The sequence below is a fragment of the Muscardinus avellanarius genome, assembly GCF_963383645.1.
Source record: "Muscardinus avellanarius genome assembly, chromosome: 1".
In the NCBI taxonomy this organism is placed as follows: domain Eukaryota; kingdom Metazoa; phylum Chordata; class Mammalia; order Rodentia; family Gliridae; genus Muscardinus; species Muscardinus avellanarius.
This window is the reverse complement of record NC_137786.1, coordinates 189,085,611-189,109,593: the sequence shown is the minus strand read 5'-3', so window position 1 is coordinate 189,109,593 and position 23,983 is coordinate 189,085,611. Positions and strand designations below refer to the sequence as shown.

The 23,983-nt window shown below is 34.4% G+C and overlaps 1 protein-coding gene across 2 annotated transcripts in view; it reads right to left on the bottom strand.

The window, feature by feature from the left end:
- Positions 1-815: 815 nt before the first annotated feature.
- FAR1 (fatty acyl-CoA reductase 1) overlaps positions 816-23,983 on the bottom strand; it is a gene marked incomplete at both ends in the record, with an annotated part of 65,788 nt that continues 42,620 nt past the window's right edge. Inside the window, 9 exons of one of the 2 annotated variants that reach the window (XM_080719712.1) lie at positions 816-978; positions 3,363-3,490; positions 8,209-8,338; positions 15,444-15,615; positions 17,067-17,134; positions 18,618-18,736; positions 18,879-18,923; positions 20,204-20,381; positions 22,996-23,175. In XM_080719712.1, the coding sequence (XP_080575838.1) occupies positions 816-978; positions 3,363-3,490; positions 8,209-8,338; positions 15,444-15,615; positions 17,067-17,134; positions 18,618-18,736; positions 18,879-18,923; positions 20,204-20,381; positions 22,996-23,175 (1,183 nt within the window). Of the gene's footprint in view, positions 979-3,362; positions 3,491-8,208; positions 8,339-14,965; positions 15,138-15,443; positions 15,616-17,066; positions 17,135-18,617; positions 18,737-18,878; positions 18,924-20,203; positions 20,382-22,995; positions 23,176-23,983 lie in introns of both variants that reach the window. The other variant, XM_080719711.1, reaches the window with a different exon arrangement.

Sequence of the window (23,983 nt, the reverse complement as noted above, 5' to 3'; positions counted from 1 at the left end):
TCTGTTTTCAATAAATGAACACAATCTCAGAGGATTTTTATTTGATTAAAATGTAGACAAAGAAAAATGTATTCCTATTATTTTTAATAGTTTTAATAAAATTTTTTACTTTCCTTCAAAAAACACATATTCTATACTGATATGGATTCTCAAGCCCATTTAGATCCAGTAGGAACTTTAGGATATATATAGCCTTCTGATTATGGAAGCTACTGGTTACTTAATAGAAAAATGATATGTAAAAGACATTTAATCAGAAAAGGGAAAGCGAAAACATGTTTTTCATGTTTGATGCTATTCAATAACTTATAGAATGAAAATAGTTTGGCTATATAGTTTTAACAAAACTAAAACCCACTTCAACTTATGAAAAAAAAATCTAACACTGAAGAATCAGATATCTACCAACTTAGCTAAGATTCCTATCCAAATACATGCTATCCATTGCACTATTAGCATTATGTGTTAAGGCATATTTTAGTTAATATGTTCCAGAATTGCACAGTTATACTGGTCAGTGTTCCTATTTCCCAACTCTTGCCCTTAACCCTGCCCCTTTCTTTCCAGGGGATCAAAATGTTAAGTCATGGTTTTGGTGGCTACTGTAGATTTGAGATGGCATACCACAGTGTGTTCACTAGGTTTTATGAGCATAAACATTAAAATGTTACATAAAATGTACCATATTTTACTCCATATTCCAATCTAAGATGGTTTAATGTCTTGACAAAAGGTGAGATGACTTAAGTACATTTTACATGTTGTGCATTTAGACCACCATATGCATAGATGTCCTAATGCTAAATTCTTGATCTTCAGTATCTCATAGTGCTGGATGCTCGGAAGTATGACAGAAACTTGTAACATAGACTAACTACAAAGTACCAGATGTTTCTTGCCATTTGTGATCTTGCAATAAAAATGCGCCAGATCAGGATCACGAGGATGGTATTAAAACCATAACGTATGTTCCGTAACCTGAAAAGAAAGTCAAGAGACATGTTAGGCTATATTTTCTAGAACAAAATATTCTTCAATACAGCTAATGAATGCTTAGTTATATACAGAATCATCGCTCAAATCTATATTAACCTGAAACATCTAAAAATTAAACTAGTCAGGCCGGGCGTGGTGGCGCACGCTTGTAATCCCCGCGCTTGGGAGGCAGAGACAGGAGGATCGCGCAGGTTTGAAGCCAGCCGTGCTGGCTTAGGAGACCCTGTTTCCAAAAAATAAAAAAATAGGTCTGGGAGTGTAGCCCAGGAGGTAGAAGGGCTTCCAGGAACCCCAGTACTACCAAAAAAAAAAAAAAAAAAAAAAAAAAAATTAAACTAGTCAGGCACAGTGGCACATGTCCATACAGCCAGCAACTTGGGAGGCAGAGGCAGGATGATCACAAGTTTAAGGCCTACCCAAACAACTTAGAAAGACCCTGTATAAAAAAAAATTGGTAAACAAATAAATAAGTAAAAAGGTCTAAGAATGTAGCTTAGGGATAGAGCACTCCTGGGTTCAATATCTCCCAAAAAATCTAAATGGAAAGTCCCTAAGTTTGAGTTAGTAGAATTCAAGCAAACCTGACTGTGCATAACCTGGAGAGCAGTACATCAACCAATGCACTACCTTTATTAACTAGAAATACAGCAAAGTCTTTTTATAATGGTTTATTTATAATATAAATTTATTCATTCAACAAATATTACTTGGTGTATCTGTGATCCCAGGATTATTCTAGACACTAAGAGTATTATGGACAAAAAAGGTACATATCTTGAACTTCTGGAGCTTCTTAACTAAGTTAAAATGGTTTAATAGGCAAGCCTTTGGTGTTGCATGCCTATATTCCCAGTACTTAGGAAGCAGAAGCAAAAAGATCACAGGTTTGAGGGCAGCCTTGGCAACCCTGTGAGACCTTGTTTCCAAACAAAAATTCCAAACAATTAAACCTTGTTTTCAAACAAACAAACAAACAAACAAACAAACAAACAAACAAACAAAAAAGGGCTGAGGGTGTAGCTCAGAGAGAGAACACCCTAATATGACAAAAATAAATAAATAATTTGTTCATTATATATATCACATAGGAAAAAAGTAAACATTTTTAGCATCTTTAGTTGCTTGAAAGTTAACAAACAAGTAAACATACTCCTTCATTTGTAGCTGACAGTCACACAATAAAAGGCAGACTGACAGGTTCTGATCCAAAACTAAAATATGGCATCAAATCAAAAAATAGCTTTCCTGTTCTCAAAGAATAGCATGCATGTTACCCTGTTCACATTTTAAAACACTGTTGATGTTTTTATTGGTGTTAAAAAAGGAATATAAACCTTTTAATATGTAATAATGTTACATCAATTCCATTAATTTCAACATGCAGTTCAAAATAGGATTGTAATATAGGAACAACAGTGTAAAGAATTTTAAGAGTTAAAAGATTAATATTCTAGTTTGCTTTGCCACTTAATACAATACAACCTAGGCAAGCACAAGTTTTCTAAGCCTCAGTTTCTTCATCTACACAACTGGCTTTCCTGATAAGCCTCATGAGTTCTGAGACATGAAAAGAACTAAATAATAAAGTCTTGAAAATGTTACAGAAATCATTAAAAATATTACAAACAAAAACAAATGAACATTAAAATTATCTGTATCTCTGAATGATGTACTGTCAGTGATTTTACTTCTATTTTCTGAGTTTATTTTTAATTACCAGGTACTATTTCTATGAAAAGACTAAGAAAATTATAATTCTATTTTTACAAACATAAGATTTTATGCTGAATGATATATTATCTCTTTTCCATGTCCAAAAAGTCATTTACTTGATTTTTTTTAGCATATACAAACATACGAGAAACCTTTAGGTAACTTCCAATTTAAAGAATATTTTTATTTTCTAATACCACTATTTTTTTCAATAACAATATGAGAGAAGACAACTGTAATTTTTCAAACTCAGTTCCAGCCAGGCGTGGTGGAGTTTGCTTGTAATCCCAGTACTCTTTAAGAGGCAGAGACAGGAGGATCGCAGGTTCATGGCCAGCCTCAGCAACTCAGTGAGAGGCCTTGTTTGAAAATAAAAAATAAAATGGGGCAGGGGTTATAGCTCAGAGGTAGAGAGCCCCTAGGTTCAATCCCTAGTACCAAAACAAACTACTACAAAAAAAGACACCCTCAATTCTATCTGAACTTCATGCTAAAGAATATATACATTGATGAAAATATTAAGTATCAACAATCTTAAGCCAAATTAGTACTGCCACAGTTCTAATATCTTTTATTCAGTATGTCCGTTTATTTAAAGTTGTATAATATTTCATAAGAAAGTCAAGATGAAATCAAACCTATGTAAAACTTACTTGTTCAAATGTTTTCTAGCTGCAGGGAGGCCAGACATTTCTTCATTCAATACATATTTCTTAGTTCCCATGCAGTAGTTCTCTATATATTCTGCCCAATGTAACTGTCGCACATCGATATTGAAGGTCTATATTAACAAAAACATTATTGCTTTCTATGGTAATCTTTTTCCACAACTTGTCAAAAACTCACTTTTTCTAAGGGATAATCCCAAATGACAAGATTAAAAATGTTTAAATACAGTACTAAGTTCCCTACTGTCTACACAGACCTATGCATTCTTCTCTATTTCATACATACACATGTATTGTTTAATCCTATTTCCTTTCTACCTTCATTTTTTATCTTCTAGAATATCCTTGTACACCATACAGATTAATTTTCATGGAGAATACTTTTGACATGAAGAGGGAAATATGTTAAGAAAGCTGGATTCAGAGTTTAGATTACAGTTATAAGATCATTTAATGAAAAGGGTAGATAAATCCTGAAGGGGAATCATTAAGAAATGCTACTCTGTGGCATAAGAGGGCTGCCTACTGCTCAGTGTTCCTTAGCATGCAAATGAATATTTTTTGAATGACTATGAGATTATTTACTATATACCATCACTTATCTAAAAATTGCAAGTTCTGGGGAGGAAATGCTACTATAAAACACTAAAATACATTGTATTAAGATGGAAATGACTTAACACAAGATCTATTAATTACAAGATTGTGTGTGTGTGTGTGTGTGTGTGTGTGTGTGTGTGTGTGTGTGTGTTTGGAATTCCACTGAAAGGGAGTTAAACAGTGAAAAAGAAGCAGTTATCTAAGAAGATAAAACCTAGATGAAACATCAAGGCACAGATTTAAAAAAATACAACACATCCACCATGTAAACCTAGGCATCCGAGGTAAGTCAGAAAAAGGCCAGAAAGATAATCTCAAAAATAACCACAACAAAAGCAATGCAAGCCAGACTATAAGAAGGTATTTTCTAAGTACTCAAAAAGAATAGTACTAACATAAAATTCTATACCACTGTAAATACCTTTGAAAGATAAAAGGTGAAATAAAGATGTTTCCAGGAGAATAAAATCAAATATTCTGACATCAGCAGAATACCCACACTTTTTAGAGGAAGTACAATACTGGGGCTTCATTAGGGGAAAAGAAGAATGATTACAGATTGATTCCAGGAAGTCTGAAGATGAAAGAAATGAAGAGCAATAAAAAGGTGATTATGCTACCAAATCATATAGTTATACATAGACTGAACTATAATTCAAATGTGTCCATCCAAAAGCATATGGTGGAAACTTAATCCTAAGTGCAACAGTGTTGGGATGTGGGGCCTACTAAGAGGCAATAGGTCATACTAGTTCCACTTTCATGAATAAATTAAGATTAATTATAAAAGCGCTTGAAGCAGTGACCTATTGCCCTCTTTGCCGTCTGCCATGGGAGGACACAAGAAGGTCCTCACTAGCCCCTTAATCTTCAGACTTTCCAGGCTTGAGAACCACAAGCCAAATTCTGTTTATTATAAACTACTTCCTCTCAGGTATTCTGCTGCAGAAACACAAGAGAGACTGTAATAAGAATATGTGAGGTTTAACATATCTACACAGAATTAAAATAGGCAGTAACAGTATCAGACACTTCTCCTTCATTATCAAGAGAATAAATAATCATTTTATATTAGGCCTTCTTACAGGAAAGAGTAGCATTATCTCTACAGTAACTAAAACAAGTGAAAAAAGAACAGATTATTATGTGCTAAAATAGAAGGAAAAACATAAAATTGTGGAAAATATGACTTAAAAAAGAGCTGGGTGTGGTGGTGCACACTTGTAATCCCAGTACTTGGAAGGCTGAGACAGAAGAATTGCCAATTCAAAGACAACCTGGCAAGATTCTGTTTCAAAACAAAAAATAATAAGAGAGGGTTGGGGGCATAACTCAGAGGTACAATGCCTCTGGGTTCAATCCCCAATACTGCCCCTCACACACACACACAAAGAACTTAAAGTAGTTGTGACAAATACAAAACACTGAAAGTTCGATTTAAATCCAGTTATAAGTAATTACATTATGCATTAAGTTCTCCTATAAAGTGTCAGAAAATATCAGCCTGAATAAGGAAAAAAAAACTTAACTACATGCTGTTTATAAGAAACATACTTAAAAGATATGGATACAGACAAGTTGAACATAAAAGAATGAAGAAAACCAAGCCACACATTTCTACCAGTAATGTATGACGATGTCTATTACTCAAGGCCTCTCCAGGATATATTGTCAAAGTATGCATTTTTTGCAAATCTGGTAAGTAGTAAAAACTTCATTTAGTTTTAATTTGATTTCCACTATCATGAGTGAGGTTATCTTTTCAAATAGCTAAGAATCATCTGTATTCCTCTGTCTAGTCCATTTTCAATCAAATATTTGCCTTTTTCCCTATTTCCACATAAGTATTTTATATAGTAGGAAAGAAATACTAAAATCACATAAACTGAAAAGGCTAAAATCAAAACTTAAAACTAGCCTGGCATGGTGGTACAAGCCTGTAACCCTAGTACTTGGGAGGCTGAGACAGGCAGATAGCAGCCTCAGCAATTTAGTGAGATCCTATTTCAAAATAAAAATAAAATAGGGATAGGAGTGTAGCTTAGAGATAGAATGCCCACTGGATTCAATCGCCAGTTAAAAAAAAAAAAATTGCCAAGTGTTGTGAAGAAGGGGGATTAACAAGAGTTCTTATATACTGCCACTTAGAATACAAACTGACACAACCACTTTGAAAAATTCTTTGGTAATATTTACTAAATTGAACACATGGCCCAGCAATTCTATTTCTAGATATATACTCAACATAAATGTTTACATAAGTGTGTGTGCATGGGCATAAAGCCTCTTTATGGAACAAGTATTCCTAATAGTCAAAAACTGGAAATAAATGTTATCAAAAGAAGAATGAAACAACCATTTGATACCATGTAAAGAGCAAATGAGTAAAACCAACATTTAGTGTTATAATTATAAAACAGCTACTGGTCACTGTGGCACACACCTACAATCCCAGTACCTGGTAGGCTGGGACAGGAAGATCGCAGATTCAAGACCAATCTCAGCAACTTAGGGGGACCCTGTTTTCAAAAGAAAAAAAGGGTAGGGGGTGTAGCTCAGAGGTAGGATGCTCCTGTGTCCAATCACAAGTACTTATAAAAAAGAAAGACAGCTTTTACCTTTTGGAAAACAGGAAGCAATAACTAGGAAAGGACAATAGGGACATGGAGGGGACAATAATACTCTAGTGATTCACTTGAGTGTTTACTGTATAACAATCCATCAAGAAATTGTGTTATGCACTGGGAGTGGGATGGGGGAGAAAGGAGATGAGGAAGGAGAAAGTAATGGATGAACAAAAGCTATACATATCTACAGGTCCTTGGTGACTGGAAGGCTGCAAACAGAGGAGAAAACTGGCTTTGCAGGTTATGTTATATAGAATATACCTGAAAAAGCTAAAATCCTCCAAAGCTATATCCTCAGAGCAAGGGTAAAAAAGAAGTAAACTACTACCATAGTGAGGCTTCTTATCATACAAAAGTAGTAGAATGGATCAGATCTATACTGTCCAACATGGAATCCACAAGCCACCTGTGCCAAACATGGCTACTCCAAACCAAAATATGGCTGAGAGTGCAGAATGTACACAGGGTTTTAAAATTTCGACACGCAAAAAAGAAAGTAAAATAGCCTCTAAAAAATTTCTGTGCTCTTGATATGTTCAAATAATATTTTTGATACACTAAAACATCAAAAGTTTCTTAAAAAGTTAAAAGAGAAAGGGAGCAGGCACTGGATGAAAAACCAGTCTTCTTTGGAAAAGCAATCATGAACCAGCAATACAGTCTACCAAAAGTCTGAATCTAGTTGATTTATTTATGTTGAAATCATAAGATATTTTACATTGGACCTGACTGGTTAAATCTCCCTGGCTAGTTAGTGTTAAAAGCCACTAAGCTAGTGGTAGAAGCAAAGGCAAATCCTTATTGGAAGTCTGCAATTTTAACCTATGTCTCAAAAATTCCAATAGAACTTCTCAAGAATATCAATTTATAGGAAAACAATAAAAACAAAAAGAACAGGGTTCTCTGAGCTCCAGCTCAAACAGTAGCAGAAATGGATGCTGCTAATCCTTTAGGTTGGAGGCAGTAACCACAGAAAAATATTTTAAGGTTAAAATATCTAGGGTAACCTCAAAAGACAATTTGAGGTTTTTTTCCTAAACTAAGAAAACAAAGCACTTGGAGGAAAAAAACTCACAAAGATGCTCAAGTTCTCTTTGAAGCAATCTCATAAGAGGATTAACATTTCAACCATATTCTGAAAATGCCTTTGTCACTCTCAAATGCTCTACAAATTCTCATTTTATCAGTGCACTGTAATTATACATCACAGTGAGGTTCAACAGGATAAAAGCATATGTGCACACAGGTCTGGTGTATCCTCTCCCACATCCCACCCTGCTCCCTCTTTTCCACGTACATGTTAGTGAAACTTACAGTAGTAACCTCACATATTGCCATAGTATTATTTGAACTGTTTCCTTCCTCAATCCTCCTTTTTCCCCACCTTCACTCATTCCTCAAGCCCCCTTTCAAATACTTTATAAATTATAAACTCTATGATAAAGCTATTTTTAATCTCCTCACCAATAATTATGACTAAAGTTTTAATGAGAGATAAATCATAATTTTCTTATATAATGGTTGTAGAAAACATCTATTTTTCAGGTTGCTTAATGCTCTCTAAATGGTAAGCTACTTTCTAATATAAAACAGAAAATACTTGCCTTTTTATCTTCAGGGTTTAATTGGTTCATTAACATATTGACATTATCAGTATTCCAAACCCAAGAATTACTTGTGAAATATTCAAGAAACACCATAGCTTTGTGAAGACGAGTTATTGTTTTCATCATCCTGTATTATAAAAAAAATTGACAGATTCATATAGTGCCTGGATTAGGAAAAATCCCATCACCACCCAGGTTACCAGTATCCCCCAATATGAACATTAACAATAGAATTATGAAATGTGAATCAATAACTGTACCAAACCAGCAGGGAATAAGAATATTTCTGCATAAATCTAAAGTGAAAAAAATTGAGGGAGGGAGTAAATTAATTTAGTACTCACTAAGTAAGAGTTCTGTTGACATATAAAATTAATGTTTAACACATATACAATACCTTTAAGGTCAAACTTACCACATAAAATATTAAACAAATAAATGAACTAGATTAATAATGTTCCCCTGCATTTTGTTCCTTACACTGTATTTAGTTCAGCCATATTTACTAAGATTTCCTGTGATTTTATAACATATAATCCCAACTCTTCAGCATCACCCACGTATGCAGAAATATTCGTTTGCTAGTCAATGCTATTAAATATATATGTACAAAAATTTATCTTGATTATCTGTATGTGCTCTGAAATCAATGACTCATGCTGAAAACTTTCCAAAATAGATATTCACTCATTGCCCCATACTCCACACCAATGTCCTCTTTATTGAAATAAGTAAGTATAAAACGTTCTTCTTTTTAAAAGGGCAAGGGTCTTCATCTTTACACCTCTCATTTTATTACCACTCATTGTAAGTCATTGAGATCATAACACTAATCCAATTGGGAACATCTATTTAATAATAATTACCTATGATAAATATAAAAAGGGAAGAATGAACTGTTGAAACAAAATACATACCAAAAAATCTCAACTTTTGAAAACAGAAAAATAATATGTGGAGAAATACTTAAAAATGATTCCATTTATATTCCCACAGTAAGTATTATGATTATATGTAGTTTAGAAAGTCCCCAAATTAGGGACTTTAGAAATATGAGAAAATGTGGACATTAGAAATAGAGAAGAAAGTCAAATAGTATCATTAGCTAAGCAATTCTGAGAATACATTCAATACATTTAGAGAGAAACCTTGAATCAAGAATACTGGAAGAAAATGAGGCAATATGCACTATGAAAAGAAAAACTATTTCACCCAATACAGTAATTCCAAAAGAAACCTTCATTAAACATGAAAAGAAATATCAAACATCAAAAGCTGTATCTGGACAGGAATAGTTCACATACATAGAAAGCACTTGGGGTATGGGACAAAAGACATACTGTTTTTATATGAGATTAGGCAATTTTTTTCTAAAAAATAAAAAGATATAACAGACTTGTAACTAAATCAATATTTACTATTACAGTCAGTATAGTACACTTGAATCTCATCACACACACAAACACACACGGTTTTCCAACATGTATCTTAGTAAAAAGCTTTTCTTCCTAATTCCTTTTTCACTGACAATTTTCACTTAACCTTATCTTCAGATAATTTAAATGAATGAATTACCTTAAGTCAACCCCTGATTCAGGGGGAATTTGAAAAGCCATATATAAGAAATTTACAGAATGTCAGAAAATGGAAGTACTAGGTTGAAACATGGGAGACTTAAAAAAATCCCAAATCCTCTCCACCATCACTTTTTCCTACACATGCCACCAATCAAATGCTTGTGATTACCCTGCAATGTACTTAGTATTCCTCCAAACTACAATCAATGAAAATCCTTTAGAGTTGGGCAAAATTCTAGTAATCATCTCATCTAGGATTTCTCAACCCTATATTTATAATGTTAGAATATAATAATATAGATATTCTGAGACGGGTAATTTTTTGTTGGGGAGGTGCAGTGTTGAACACTCTTAAGATGCCTGGTGACACCCATGGCTATACCCACTAGATGCCATCAGCACCACCTCTGCCTCCATTGTGATAACTTAAAAGTATCTCCAAATTTTTTCTAATGTCCCCCAGTTGAGACTCACAGATGAAAAATATCAAGTTCAGATTAATTAAGCTACACTGAGGTAAGCTAAATAACAAACAAAACCATGGATCAACTTTCTTAAGATACTGTTTTTAACAGTGATGGAAAGTTGAATATATTTCAGGAACTAGAATAAATAATTTATAGATAATCATTCAATTTATAATAATTATTTTATAGAGTAAATAATATCATGCATTCTGGTCTCCAATAGTAACCAAGAACCCACATGATAAAAATCTTGAGTTAGACTATTTATAACTATGTCAAAATATACAGCATCAGAATTTTATCTGTATGGCACTTAAAATAATGTAAATGAGAGCCGGGCATGGTGGCGCAAGCTTGTAATCTCCGCGCTTGGGAGTCGGAGACAGGAGGATCACACAGTTCGAAACCAGCCGCGCTGGCTTAAGAGACCCTGTTTCCAAATAAAAAGTATAAAATAGGTCTGGGGGTGTAGCCCTAGCCCGGAGGTAGAAGGGCTTCCAGGAACCCCAATACCACACACAAAATAATAATAATAATAATAATAATAATAATAATAATAATAATAATGAGAAAAATGGATACCATGAATTACATGAATTTAATGTAGACTTAGACATTATATTAAGGCCCCAATATAAGGTATAAAGCTCAGTATTTTGGGTCTGTAAATACTTGAAGAAATTAAATAATATAAACTCTAAGGATTTTGTGCTTAACATTTATAAAACTACCTAAATAAAAAAACTTTCATGTCCCTTGTTGCTTTTAAACTATACAGTCCCATTGGTTAAGATCCTTCTTACTTTGATACTTAGCCTCACACAGGATCTCAGGTAAAGATTTCTTACTTAATGCTTTCTATTTGGGGAATATTTTAGACTACAGTACTATCTCCCACCCTACATGCTCACCTACAGTGTCACTTAAGCCAATCTTCCCAACAAGAAGGGAAGGTAACTTACAACCAATAAAATCAGTTAGAGGTAACACTGTGCAATTTCTACGGCTAGGTTAGAAAAGGTGAGAAGAGTTTTCTGTCTTGCTCACTGGAATACTCACCCTTGAAGCCTTCAGTCACCATGAATGCTGTCCAACTCCCCCTGAGGCTGCCATGCTGTGAGGAAGCTCAAACTAAGGCCATGTGCAGGAACTACATAGAAAGGCTCAGACTACATGAAGAGTAAAAGATGCCTGGCCACTTAGCTGCTCTGCACACTTTTTCCCTTTACCACTCTCTCCACGGTGTATCTGCCCTAGTCTGTGTCTGACTGCAACCACTTAAAAGACTTGAGCTGGTACCACCCAGCCATGTCCTGCTAGAAGTCCTGAACCTCAGGAATTATGACAAACAACTATTAAGTTGCTAAGTTTGTGGCGATTCATGATATAGCAAAGAAAACAGTACCAGATCTTAGCACTATTGACAGAGAGGGTTTGCTATAATAAACATCTAAAACAGGTGGTATTGGCTTCAGGATCTGGTGGTAAGTAAAACTGCTAAAGGCCCTCAAGGAGATCATTACTGAAATCTGAAAGGACCAACAAAAGAATATTAGTGGAAGCTTTAAAGATCTTTGAGGAGAGAGCTGATGAAGGCCTAAAATAAGAAAAACTAGGGGCTGGGCTCAATGGTAAGAGTGATTTTTAGCATGCACAGGGCCCTGGGTTCAATGCTAGTGCCACACAGGAGGGGGAAAAAAAGGTGGAAACAGGAAATAAAAAGCAAAACTGTCACCTGTAGTTCATGGAAGATAATAAAAACTGTACATAATAAAATTCAATCTAGCCAAGATTTCCTGAAAGGACAAAGATAATCCTTAAGAATGAACTATTTCTTTGAATAAAATTTGGAGAAAATGTAAAATACCTTTCAGAGATTCTTTAATAAATAAGTCAAATACAAGGTAGGAATACAAAATTCCTTGTGAAGACTTTAGAAGGACCTACAATAGTGTCTCATAAAGCCCTTCAGACAGACAAAAGGCTCTCTTCGGATCTAAGGTTGTCACAGGAACTATACTGCTTGAAAAGCAGAATATAAAAGGCAAAGATCTAAGATCTAAAGGTATTGTCCCATGGTGGCCTCCTAGGAGACACAGATTGAGAAGAGCTTGTTTCAAAGAGGTCTGTGCATATGGCTTTGGTCTAATGGAGTGGATTGCTTAAAAATACACTGGAAATCCACACAATTTGTAAAGTGATCACATCAATTTAAATATAAAAGAACAGAGGGAGTACAAAATAACAAGATGTCTCTCTATAAGTAAGGGTCAGCAAATCAGGGCCTAAATACACCAAATCCAGTCCATATCACACGTGTTATTGGAATGCAGTCATGTTCATTCATTCACATACTGTCTATAACTGTTTTCATTCTTTAATAGCAGAAATGAATAACAGCGACAGAAACCATATGGCTCTCAAAAGCTAAAAATTTTTAACACCGGGCCCTTTACAAGAAAAGTTTCCTGACCTTTGCCATGGACTTAATTTTTATGGGCAGCAACCAGGCTAAGTAGGCTGTTCAGTTTCACACACAGGCCTTTTTTTGGGGGGAGGGGGGATTATTTAGGAGGGCAGAGCCAAGAGCCTCTGGGAACTCCCAGAGTACAACTAAGCCCCAATTGAGAAAATATCAATAAACAGCCAGACTGGAATTCACAGTTGTCATGAAATCAGTATTTACTACGTGCCTCCCATTTTCTCGTTTTGAAGAACACTGTCTGAAGCCAATATCCTATACTTCTCGTATCATCATATGTTGGGTATATGGGCAGCTAGTAACTTGCTTTAGCTCAGAGATTTTCAGATTAATACTTGAGGAAGTATTATTTGAGGAGCTGCAGCTAAAACAACAGTCTTAAAGAGGGCTTATCTCTTATTTGCACCTGGATCTGATTAAAATGACAAAACCCTAGCTTTGAGCTGATGTCACAGGGATCTTGGAGAGAGAAGCAACTGTATTTTCCATGTGGAAGGAATATGAATAGTTTCAGCCGGAAGGTCGACTGTAGCAGACAGAACTTTAATAAATGGCTGCAATGATACCTTTCATCTCATTTGTTCATTTACAACATGATCTTGACCATTCTCTATATCCTCTTTCCTTAAATATAGGAGAATTTGATTCCACTGTGCCTAAAAGAATGAGGCAAATGTACTAATGCATTATTTTCTTAGGCAGGTCAGAAGAGGCAATGTAGCTTCTACCTTTCTGGCCTGAACACCTCCCCCTGAAACCTTCAGCTGCTCTGGAAGAAACCCTAGTTCCCTTAAAGCCACCACTGAGTCATGCAAGAGATCCTGACACTACATGGAGAGAGAGAGGAATACTGGCCCCTCCCTGCTCCACTGCGTTCCCCTCACACTGTAGCTCTTTCAGCTCCATCTGACAACAACTACAAGAAAGCCTCCAAGCCAAAACCCAGCGGATTCCTTCCCAAACTCCCCATTCTGTGAAGAACAATAAATTTGAAAATAAAATTAAAGTGACTACTGCTGGCTGTTTTAAAGCCTCTAAGTTTGAGATGATTTGTTATGCTCTGATTTATTTAGTAAACAATGGCTATTCATTCATTTGAAAGTTGACTGAACTCCCTTTCTTTGTGTAAGACACTGTGGTATATTTAACCTATACTACTTTTTTAACAGTTTTATTTTTCTGCCCAAAACTGTAATTGTGTTAATATAAAGAAAACATGCATTACTATTATTGGTTAATTTTTGCCTGCACTTTTAGCCATCAAAGAATGTTACCAATAGCAAATAAAGCATTTTGCAGATCATTCTAGAAAAACTTGAAAATATTTTCTTTAAAATTGTTCAATACCTCTCAGGTATTTCAATAGTTAACATATAGGGTTAGGAACACCATGGACAAATGAATCCACAGAAACCCCCTACAATTTACTCAGATTCTGATACACTATAACTGAGTGATACCTCACTTTTATTTTTTGAGCAGCTGATGAAAGTTCTGGAATCAGCATCTTCTTTATACATAAATACTCAAATCCTGAACTCTCCAATCAAAGGCTCCACTGTAATGCCATTGTAGTTAAAAAATAAATAAATTTTTGTCGCACATTTCACTATAATTGTGTGGAAAGACAGCAGGAGAATTTTAAGTTTGTGGGGGTTCAATTAAAAAAGAGAGAACAAAGAAAGGCTATTATAACTATAAGAAAATAGAAATTTTTCCACTTGTTATTAATTTTTTTTAACTATGGCATTCCCCACCTGGAAAATTAGTCCAAAACTGTAATTACCATATTATAAGCTGAATAGGCAGCTGAGATATTTCATGCAGTTAATTTTCTAGAAGTGTCCTATAATTTTCATATAAAACTGCACCATCTACTTAAAGCAAAACTTTTAACCCTTAATCCCCTGTAAAACTCACCCCTAGGTTTTCAAGGGGGAGAGGAAAAGGGCTCAATTTCAGCTTATAATAACAATGACAACCCTGATGTAGGACATTTCCTATTATGGGATTTTTGAGGTTCAATGACCCAGTAAGATGAGATCCATAGTGAGTCTCCCCAAATATCTCCAATTTCTAAAAAATGTCCTAGCATCTTGATTGTGATTGTGATTAATCAATCAGGTTAGTAATTCTAAAGGTAAAGCTCATGCTAGCGACTTTTTGTCTCTCCAGCAAGCTTCCACCACCTTACCAATACATAGTGTATTTACTGCTATTCTTCTTACCACGGTTTCTGACCTGTCAACCTGAGTGCAAGATCGAGCAATAATGCAGGTACTGTATGTCTGACACCCTTCCAATAATGAAGCAATAGGTTGTTGGAATAGAACTTAACATTGGGGTGCCTGTATACTTGGTTTAAAGGATTCATCTTGAAGGAATGATTTAGATAATACCCTGTAGGAAAAATAAGCGTCAAAGCATTTTGAATATTATTTGTTATTCATAAAAGTACCTAAAGTTAGACCTAGAATTCAATACATTACAATAATTTATCATCCAAATTTTAAAACAAATTAGAGTGACTTACAACACTACCTTTGTTTTTCTGACAAAGTCTTAAATTCAAGAATCTTCTCATTCACAAAGGCCACTAAGCCTTATCATAAGCATAAACAGAATCAGAGTTAATATGCATTTTAGTGTAAGCATGGGTTGTTTAACAGTCAGAGGAACAGATAAGACAGAGCTAGCCACCATTACCTTGGGTTTCTTCCAGTCATCCTGAGGTAGATATCATACAGGAATGCTGGGGCCTTATGGCTTACAGCAATCCAGTAATGATATAAAAGGTGATTGGAGGTTAGATTTACATTGGGCCGTCTGAAGGCCTGTTCGAGAGGATTCCTCTTGAAAGTGGAAATTACATGGTATTCTGAAGAAGAAAAGTTGTGTAACAGCTTTGATAATAACCATGTAATGAAGTTTTGAAAAAAAAATTGTTTTTACAATGCAAAGTATTTCACCAAAGATGTCAGAGTTCGTTCATTTAAAAACAAACTTTTCTACTCTCTATAGTAGCTAAGAGAATATGGGTATGAGACTGCTGAACTCAAGTGGTTTTAAAGCTGCCATTGTGTATGAATTTTAAATAGGATGAATGAATTTTTACTGAAATTCACTCAAAGACTTTTTAATGTTTTACCTATGTCAATTTACAACGTCACTTTCTATATTTCACCTCTCACGATAGCTTCTTTCTTTCTGTTCCTCTTTCCAGATTCTTATTACTGTACTTACTTAAAAAAGAAAATAAAAATCATCATCCTCTGCTTATGATTAAGCTACTAAAATTAACATACATCAAACAAGCTTAAAACAACCCAAAAATAACCTCTGCTATAATTTATTTAGGTAATTCAATGTCAACACAATCAAACTTGGCATCACCTATGTTAATACTATATCGGATATGTGCAGAGACATTCACTAAAAAAATGCTCAACTTGATTTTTCACTAAACTTTTTAACACAACGAAAGACTATAAACCTTACTCGAAGTGTTTTAATATTCTTGAAAGAACACTAAAACTAATAATCATATAACTAAAATCACCCTAAATTTGATTTTTTTCTTATATGCTATAATGATAAATTTTTTAATTTAAATTAAAATGCTACAGAAAAACCTTAGGATAAATATCATGAAGGATTTACTCTAAAATCAAAATTCTCTTAGAGGAGTAACAAAACTCATTCTATTAGAAGTAAAATAAGACCTAATACAAAATCAGTGCCATAAATATATTTTAAATTTGATAGCAACCAATAATTTTAAAATGATTCAATTTCAAAAGGCTTTAGTTATATCTATTTTAAAAATAGTAACATATATACACTATCTATTGTGACTCTATGAATTTAAATGATTAATAAAGGTTAGTAGAAAATATTCTGGCAAAATGTATCCTACTACTTCCTAACTTCTTCATTTATTACTCTGGGGACCACTTGATATACTAGCTCCTATAGGTAGAAGTGATGTTTGGCTGTGCATGGGCAATATCAGGGCTGAGTGTACTGGAGAGGGACAACAAAAAGCTCTGTTCCCATTCCATAAGGTATCTATGCAGATGGCAACAGAAAATCAACAAGGGTCAAACAAGGGTGGGGTGGGTGGGAATATACAGCAAGATATTTTCACAGTGCAAAACATTATTAAAAATGGGCCACAAGGCAGTATTGGTAGCTCCTACTTCTGAAATGGCAATTAAAATAAGAAAAATTGGAAACTGTGTCCTTAAGTACTCTAACATTAAAAACTCAATGAACATTTTAAGTTTTTAAGATATGTTTTAACATTAAAAAACATAGATAAAATCATACCAACTTCACCCCAGTGGAAAGGATTAGTGCTGCCTGTCGTGCAATTATATACCATGATGTTTCTTGGTCTGCAACGACAAAGGTAAATGTAATAATGAATACAAAGAGGCCAACCTAAATCTTATATAATATTAAAGTAGAAAGCTATAAGGATGAAATTATTTTAAAAATTATACTTAAAGGATTATTTTGTATGCCTAATAGCTATATATAAGTGATCTTTATCCCTCCTTCCCTCAAAATTTTAACTTTTTTTTTTACATTTTTTTCTCCTATTAGGAGTATATATTTTTTAAAGTATGGAAAACAAAAAATAATCTTAGCTCTTCCTACCTTCTAATTTTCAGAGGCTAAAGTTTTAAAACTATGAACTATTTATCTTTTGCCAAAAACAACATATTCATAGTCATATCCTCCATTTTTAGGATATAAAATATTAACTACAAGGGCAGTTTATTAAATTTAAAAAATGAGCCGGGCGTGGTGGTGCACATTTGTAATCCCCGCACTTGGGAGGCGGAGACAGGAGGATCATGCAGGTTCAAAGCCAGCCGCGCTGGCTTAAGAGACCCTGTTTCCAAATAAAAAAAATATAAAATAGGTCTGTGAGTGAAGCCTGGAGGTAGAAGGGTTTCCAGGAACCCGAGTACCAACAAAAAATAGTAATAATAATAATTAAAATAAATAAATTTTTAAAATTAGCTAATGGGAAGCTTAAAATTTAGTGCTAACGTATAAATATTACTATTACCTTTTAAAAAGATTCTCATAGGTTGAATAAAGATGCTCTTGTGTGCCACAGTGTGTGTGTGTGTGTGTGTGTGTGTGTGTGTGTGTTACTAAGGATTGGACCCAGGGACATTCTACCTCTGACCTACACTCCCAACCCTTTTTATTTTTTGTTTTGAAATAAGGTCTTGCTAGGTTGCTAAGAGCTTCACTACATTGCTGAGGCTGTTAACTGAACCTAAAATTTTCCTGTCTCAGTCTCCCAAGTACTGAGATTACAGGAATGCTCTGACACATCTAACTTAGTGTGTCATATTTGATATATATAAACCACTTTTTATAAGTTTAAACTCCTTATATATGTCACATTTACACAAAAAGTTATCTTTGGTATGGCTCTTTTTTTTTTTTTTTTTTGGTGGTACTGGGGTTCCTGGAAGCCCTTCTACCTCCGGGCTACGCTCCCAGACCTATTTTATATTTTTGAAACAGGGTCTCTTATGCCAGCGTGGCTGGCTTCGAACCTGCGCGATCCTCCTGTCTCCGCCTCCCAAGCGCGGGGATTACAAGCGTGCGCCACCACGCCCGGCAGTATGGCTCTTTTAAAAGAAAAAATCTCTAACAAACTTGTGTATTCTATAGATATGCATGGGAATTAACATTAATTCTACATTACTACTGATGGGTCCACTTATTGCCTGTGATAGTATCTATATATTGGTATGGCAGTATCAGGACTAGGAGATTAACATAAATTAGTAGTTTTGTTTTTCCATTCTCAGTTATTATATATTTAATAAGCAACATTGTCACCTCATATACCTATTAACTCCGGAATACCAGGCCGCCGCAAGACTCGTGTTGACAACTACATCTACAGGAACAAGATCTGCAAGGGCATTGTTCGAGGCACGCATTGTTCGAAGAATTCCTTTCCCTGCCTTTGTTGAAATTAAAAACAATACCTTAAGATATATAAGCCAAAGTAAGTGTGTATACACACACACACACACACACACACACACACACACACACACACTACAGAAAAATGTGTAAGGTATTAAATAAGTGAAGTTTACTTACCGCAATAAAGAGACCACTTGGTCCATTAAAGTTATCAATCCATCCCTAATATCAAAAATTTAAAAAGGGGGTTGAAGGGAGAACTTAGAAATGTTATACAAATAGAGATTTATTATTTGAAATCTATATCCCCAAATATATGCTTGGTAGTTTTCTTCCAGAAACTAAAAACTCTCAGTTCAGAAGATTCTCCCAGTCTCACATAAAAGTAGTCTTTTTCTCTCAGACCATAAACAATATTTTCAAATGGTCACCTACTCTTCTATTAACTCTCTGAAAAGAAAATTTTATAAAAAGGAGTATAGACTGTCAATTACTTTTGCAATATCTTGATTAGAGAAAAAGGAAAAATTATTCTCAAATAACTGAAGAAAAATGAAGAAAGCAGAGTAATTACCAAAGTAACAAGAGATGCTATAACTTACTATTATACAGATCTAGGTTTTTCCCAAATCAATTTGTCTATAGTGTTTTATCATTGCTTTCTCTTATTCCGGGGATTTACAAATACCATAATATCTTGTCTACTTTTAACAGCAAGTTATCACAGAAATCTCTTACACCTTTCTTAACTTTGTGACCTATAAAGGAACAGGTCTACTTCTTGGAGGGCCTGCTTCTTTTTGGTAAATAAGAACCAAATGAGAACAAGCTTGTGGTGGCACATGCCTGTAATCCCAGTACCTGGGAAACTAAGACAGGAGAATTGTTGTTTTTGAAGCCACCTCAGAAACTTACTGGGACCCTATTTCCAAACAAAAAAGGTCTGGGAGTATAGCTCATAAGTAGAATGTCCCTAGGTTCAATTCTCAGTAGTAAAACAAACAAATAAATAATAAAAAGCAAATGAAACTATAGTTTGTTTATCTGATGCTGGGGACTGAACCCAGAAGCATTCTACCTCCAAGCTACACACCCAGCCTGATTTTATTTGGAAACAGGGTCTCACTAGGTTGCTGAGAGCCTCACTAAGATGCCAAGGCTGGATTTGAACCTATGATCATCCTGTCTCAGCCTCCGAAGTACTGGGATTACAAGCATGTGCCACCATACCCAGCTGAAACCAGTCTCTTTTATTCAAAACAATATCATAGCTTCTGACTTAATTTTCAATTAGGAGTCTGTAAATGTTGATCTACATTTCTATATACTTAGTGTCACATAAAAAAGTACCAATAAAACTCTCTTCCTATGAATAGAAAACAACTTTGCTATGTAAGCCATGCTCAGTAAATCCTATTCTTAAAACAAACCGCCAACTTTTTATACAGTTATGTCTTAAACCTCTCAATTCCAATTATTTATAAAGATGTCTAACAACTTACTGGAAAAGGTTCTTTCCAACTGGCACCAACAATCGATGGCCTTACAATCGCCACATTTAGCTTTGCTCCTTCTTGTTGTACAACATACTCTGCCAATGCTTTGGTGTATATGTATGTATTAGGTCTGTCTCCTATCAGTTTTGGTGTGATATCATTTACTAGGCCATCATCCATCCACCTGGTGAACAAAAAAATTGCATAGAAAAATATTTCTAGATGTTGTACTATAGAATAAAAAATAACTCATCTTTGATGAGTTATTCAAACATGTCTATTGCTGACTCAAGTGATTTGATAATAACTTTTTCTTAAAAAAAGAAAAAAGGAAAGGAAAGGAAAGGAAAGAAAAGGAAAGGAGGAAGGAAGGAAGGAAGGAAGGAAGGAAGGGAGGAAGGAAAAAATGTTGGTTTCATTAAATATCAACCAGAGGTCTACACTCCCTTAACTGCAACTTCTATATGCAAAAAGGCCTAAAAATCAGTTCTTTTATAAATCATATGGTAAATAGCAAAACCTGATTCAAAATCATATATGGTCATTTAAAAATATCATTTAGTTTAAATATTCATACACTTCATATATGTTTGATCATGGATGTATGTTACTCCAAAGTGAAGTTATTTCATATTACATAGCATGTGAATTATATTTCCTTTCTAAAGTTCAAATAAATCCCAAACTATATCTGGCCTCAAATGTTTCAGATTAGAAATTTTGGATGTGCATGTGACCACCAAATAGAACTTATTAATTATATGCATTTGCAATTCACATATATTTACAGTTAACATAAAAGGTATAGTAAGCTAAATATTTAAGGTGAAGTACTGAAAAAGTATGCCTTCACAAGTGAGACGAACATATACTAAGAATGAAAACAGATCAAAGAATGCTATAAAAACTTAATTTACAATCTACTATGAAGTCACAACATTCAGTATCTCTGAAGAAATGGTCTACTCAAATCTGTAAGAGGAGGGTACTAGACTACGTAATGCCTACGGTCTTTCCTAGTCTAAATTTCTGATTCTGATATGTATTTTTCAGATACTCTTTCTTTTTTGTCTGATATGCATAGAAGTAGATACAGCATATTATCATACTCTTAATTATATCCATAGTAACTAATAAGAAAACATAAAATGGAGATAATCCAGATAAATTTTCTTCTGTATATGGAAGCACTTTTTATGGGTGGAAGGAAAAGAATACTAATTAAAATGAAGGGAGAAGGCTATCTGCTTTAGGAAAAATTCCCCAGTGCAGATGAGTTTTAAAATTGGAAGGTATAGTTAATAGATGGGAAAATAAAACTAAATGCCAACCCTACTGAAACTGAGAAGAGATTTTAGCCAATACACCTTATCACTAGAGTGAGTTTACAAAGAAAACCATGAGTTATACTAAAATTATCTATAAGCTAAATTTCTATGTAAACAAGGGGATAAAGAATTAGGTTATAAGACCTATCTTGGTTAGATGTTTTTATATACCAAAGCTAATAAAAGTAATATGCTTTGTTAACTTCCACATTTAAAGTTTCTCTTACAACTATAGAAATAATAAACACTTCTGATTAATGACTTGTAAAGAAAATGAAGTACATATCTGGGGCCATCTGAGAAACTGAATCATAAAATAGAAGTCAAAAAATTACCAAAAGAATTATCTCGATAACTTCATACTTATTAATTTCCTTACAATCTGCCCGTTTCCTCATAACAATAAGCAGAAAAGCCTTTTCTAAAAAAAGTGACTTGTATGCTTATTTTCAAAAGAAAGCAGGGCATAGTAATCAAGGGGTCAAAAGTCAACAGAATGTCAGGGAAGAAAGGAAGCTAAGGGGAGACAGAGAGGGAAAAAATAGCCTAATAAAGATGCTATATAGAGATTAAAAATATGTGATATGATAGATGCTAGAATGTTTCTATAATTGTAGTCTATACAAGAAAAAAAGACCCTTTTTTGGTTCTGATCCTATTTCATCTGATAAGAAAGCAAAGGCTGAAGCATATTCACACTTCATTTAATCCCTAATAATCAAATTCTCACAAATATTATTCATGTAGTAATTGCTCATAAGCTCACAGTTCTCCAGAAGAAGATAAACAATAACGCTAGGAGTATGAATTAAAGGACTATGACTCCTCTAATTTCCTAATTAATGGCTTCTTCATAGATATATTACACTGAGTTGGGGTGAGGACAGTGATCCTTTAAGAAATTAGAACCTAGCTATTAAATAGGCAGTCATTGGTCTCCACAGGGACTTTTTGGTTGCTAGAATTGATAATCTGGAAAACAGAGACCCTAATATAATGGATGGTTTATGTTCAGAGGTCTTGCTCTAATCATTACACCTGGTTAAAAGTGAAAGCTCAGCCAGGTGTGGTGGTGTAGGCCTGTAATCCCAGTACTTGGAAGGCTGACAGAAGGATTGCGGATTTTAGGCCAGTCTCAGCAACTTAGTGAGGCCCCCAGCAACTCAGGGAGACCCTTCAAAATAAAAAGTAAAATAAGGGCTGGGTTATAGCTCAGAGGTAGAGTACTCCTGAGTCTAATCCCCAGTATCAAAAAAGTGAAAGCCTCAGGATGGCTTCACCAAGACTTGGATATAAATCCATACAATAAAAAGAATACAACAGACATGAAATAACTGGTTGAATAAGGAAGATGTATGCACATGTGTGTATGTGTATGTGATAGAGAAGGATAGAGAGGGAAAAATCAGATATAATTGGATCCAAAGTTTTGAGATAAAAGCAATAAATGTGAATTTTAAACAAACATACTCTAAAGAATCAATCAGTTTCTTGGGATCTACAGGGGGTGGATAGACTACTTCATCGATATGCTTTCGATTGCAGTAGGCATATGCTGTCGACACGTGCATGAAAACTTCCAGATTCTTCATTTGTTGTGCAAGGAGAATAAGCTGTCGTGTAGCAATCACATTTAACTGAACAGCATCTCTGAAAAATAAAAGTGACAATGCAAACTGAAAACCTATGTTATGTTTACTTGTTAAAAAAACTGCATTCTCATTAGAAAAGCAGAGAAAAAGATTTTTGATTCTTTACAACTTATCCTTTAAGCTTTGATTTTGTGTATTTTATTTCACTCTACTGGCTATGTTTAAATGGAGATTTTCTGATTATAAATAGGATTTAATAAATTTAACTAAAATTTTAAAACTTTAATCTTCCAGAAGTAAACTCAGATGGTTTCACTCTTTAGCTTTTTATGTTTACATCTGGAAGTCATGCTACACTTCTTTGCTTCCTAATCCCAATACTTGGGAGGCTGGGACAGGAGAATCACAGGTTTGAGGCCAGTCTCAGCAAAGTTAATGTGATCTTGTCTCAGAATAAAATAAATAAAATAGAGCTGGGGATGTGGCTCAGAGATAGATTGACCCTGGGTTCAATTTCCAGTATCAAAGAATAAAACTGCATCCTTATTTCTAAAAGTACAACTTTTTGCGATATGAATGAATAACAAGAAAAAAGTTAAAATAATTAAGAAATTTGAAAATGCTAAGGTCAAAGCCAGATGTGGCAGCACACGCTGTAATCCCAGTATTTGGGAAACTGAGGAGGATCACAGGTTCGCAGACAGTCTTAGCAACTTAGTAAGGCCCTCAGCAACTGAGAGTAAAAAATGAAAAAATGAAAAATTAGGGCTGGGGGTGTAACTCCAAGGTAGAATGTCCCTGGGTTCAATCTTAAGTACCCCCCCCAAAAAGAAAAGAAATATATATATACATACATACGTATATAT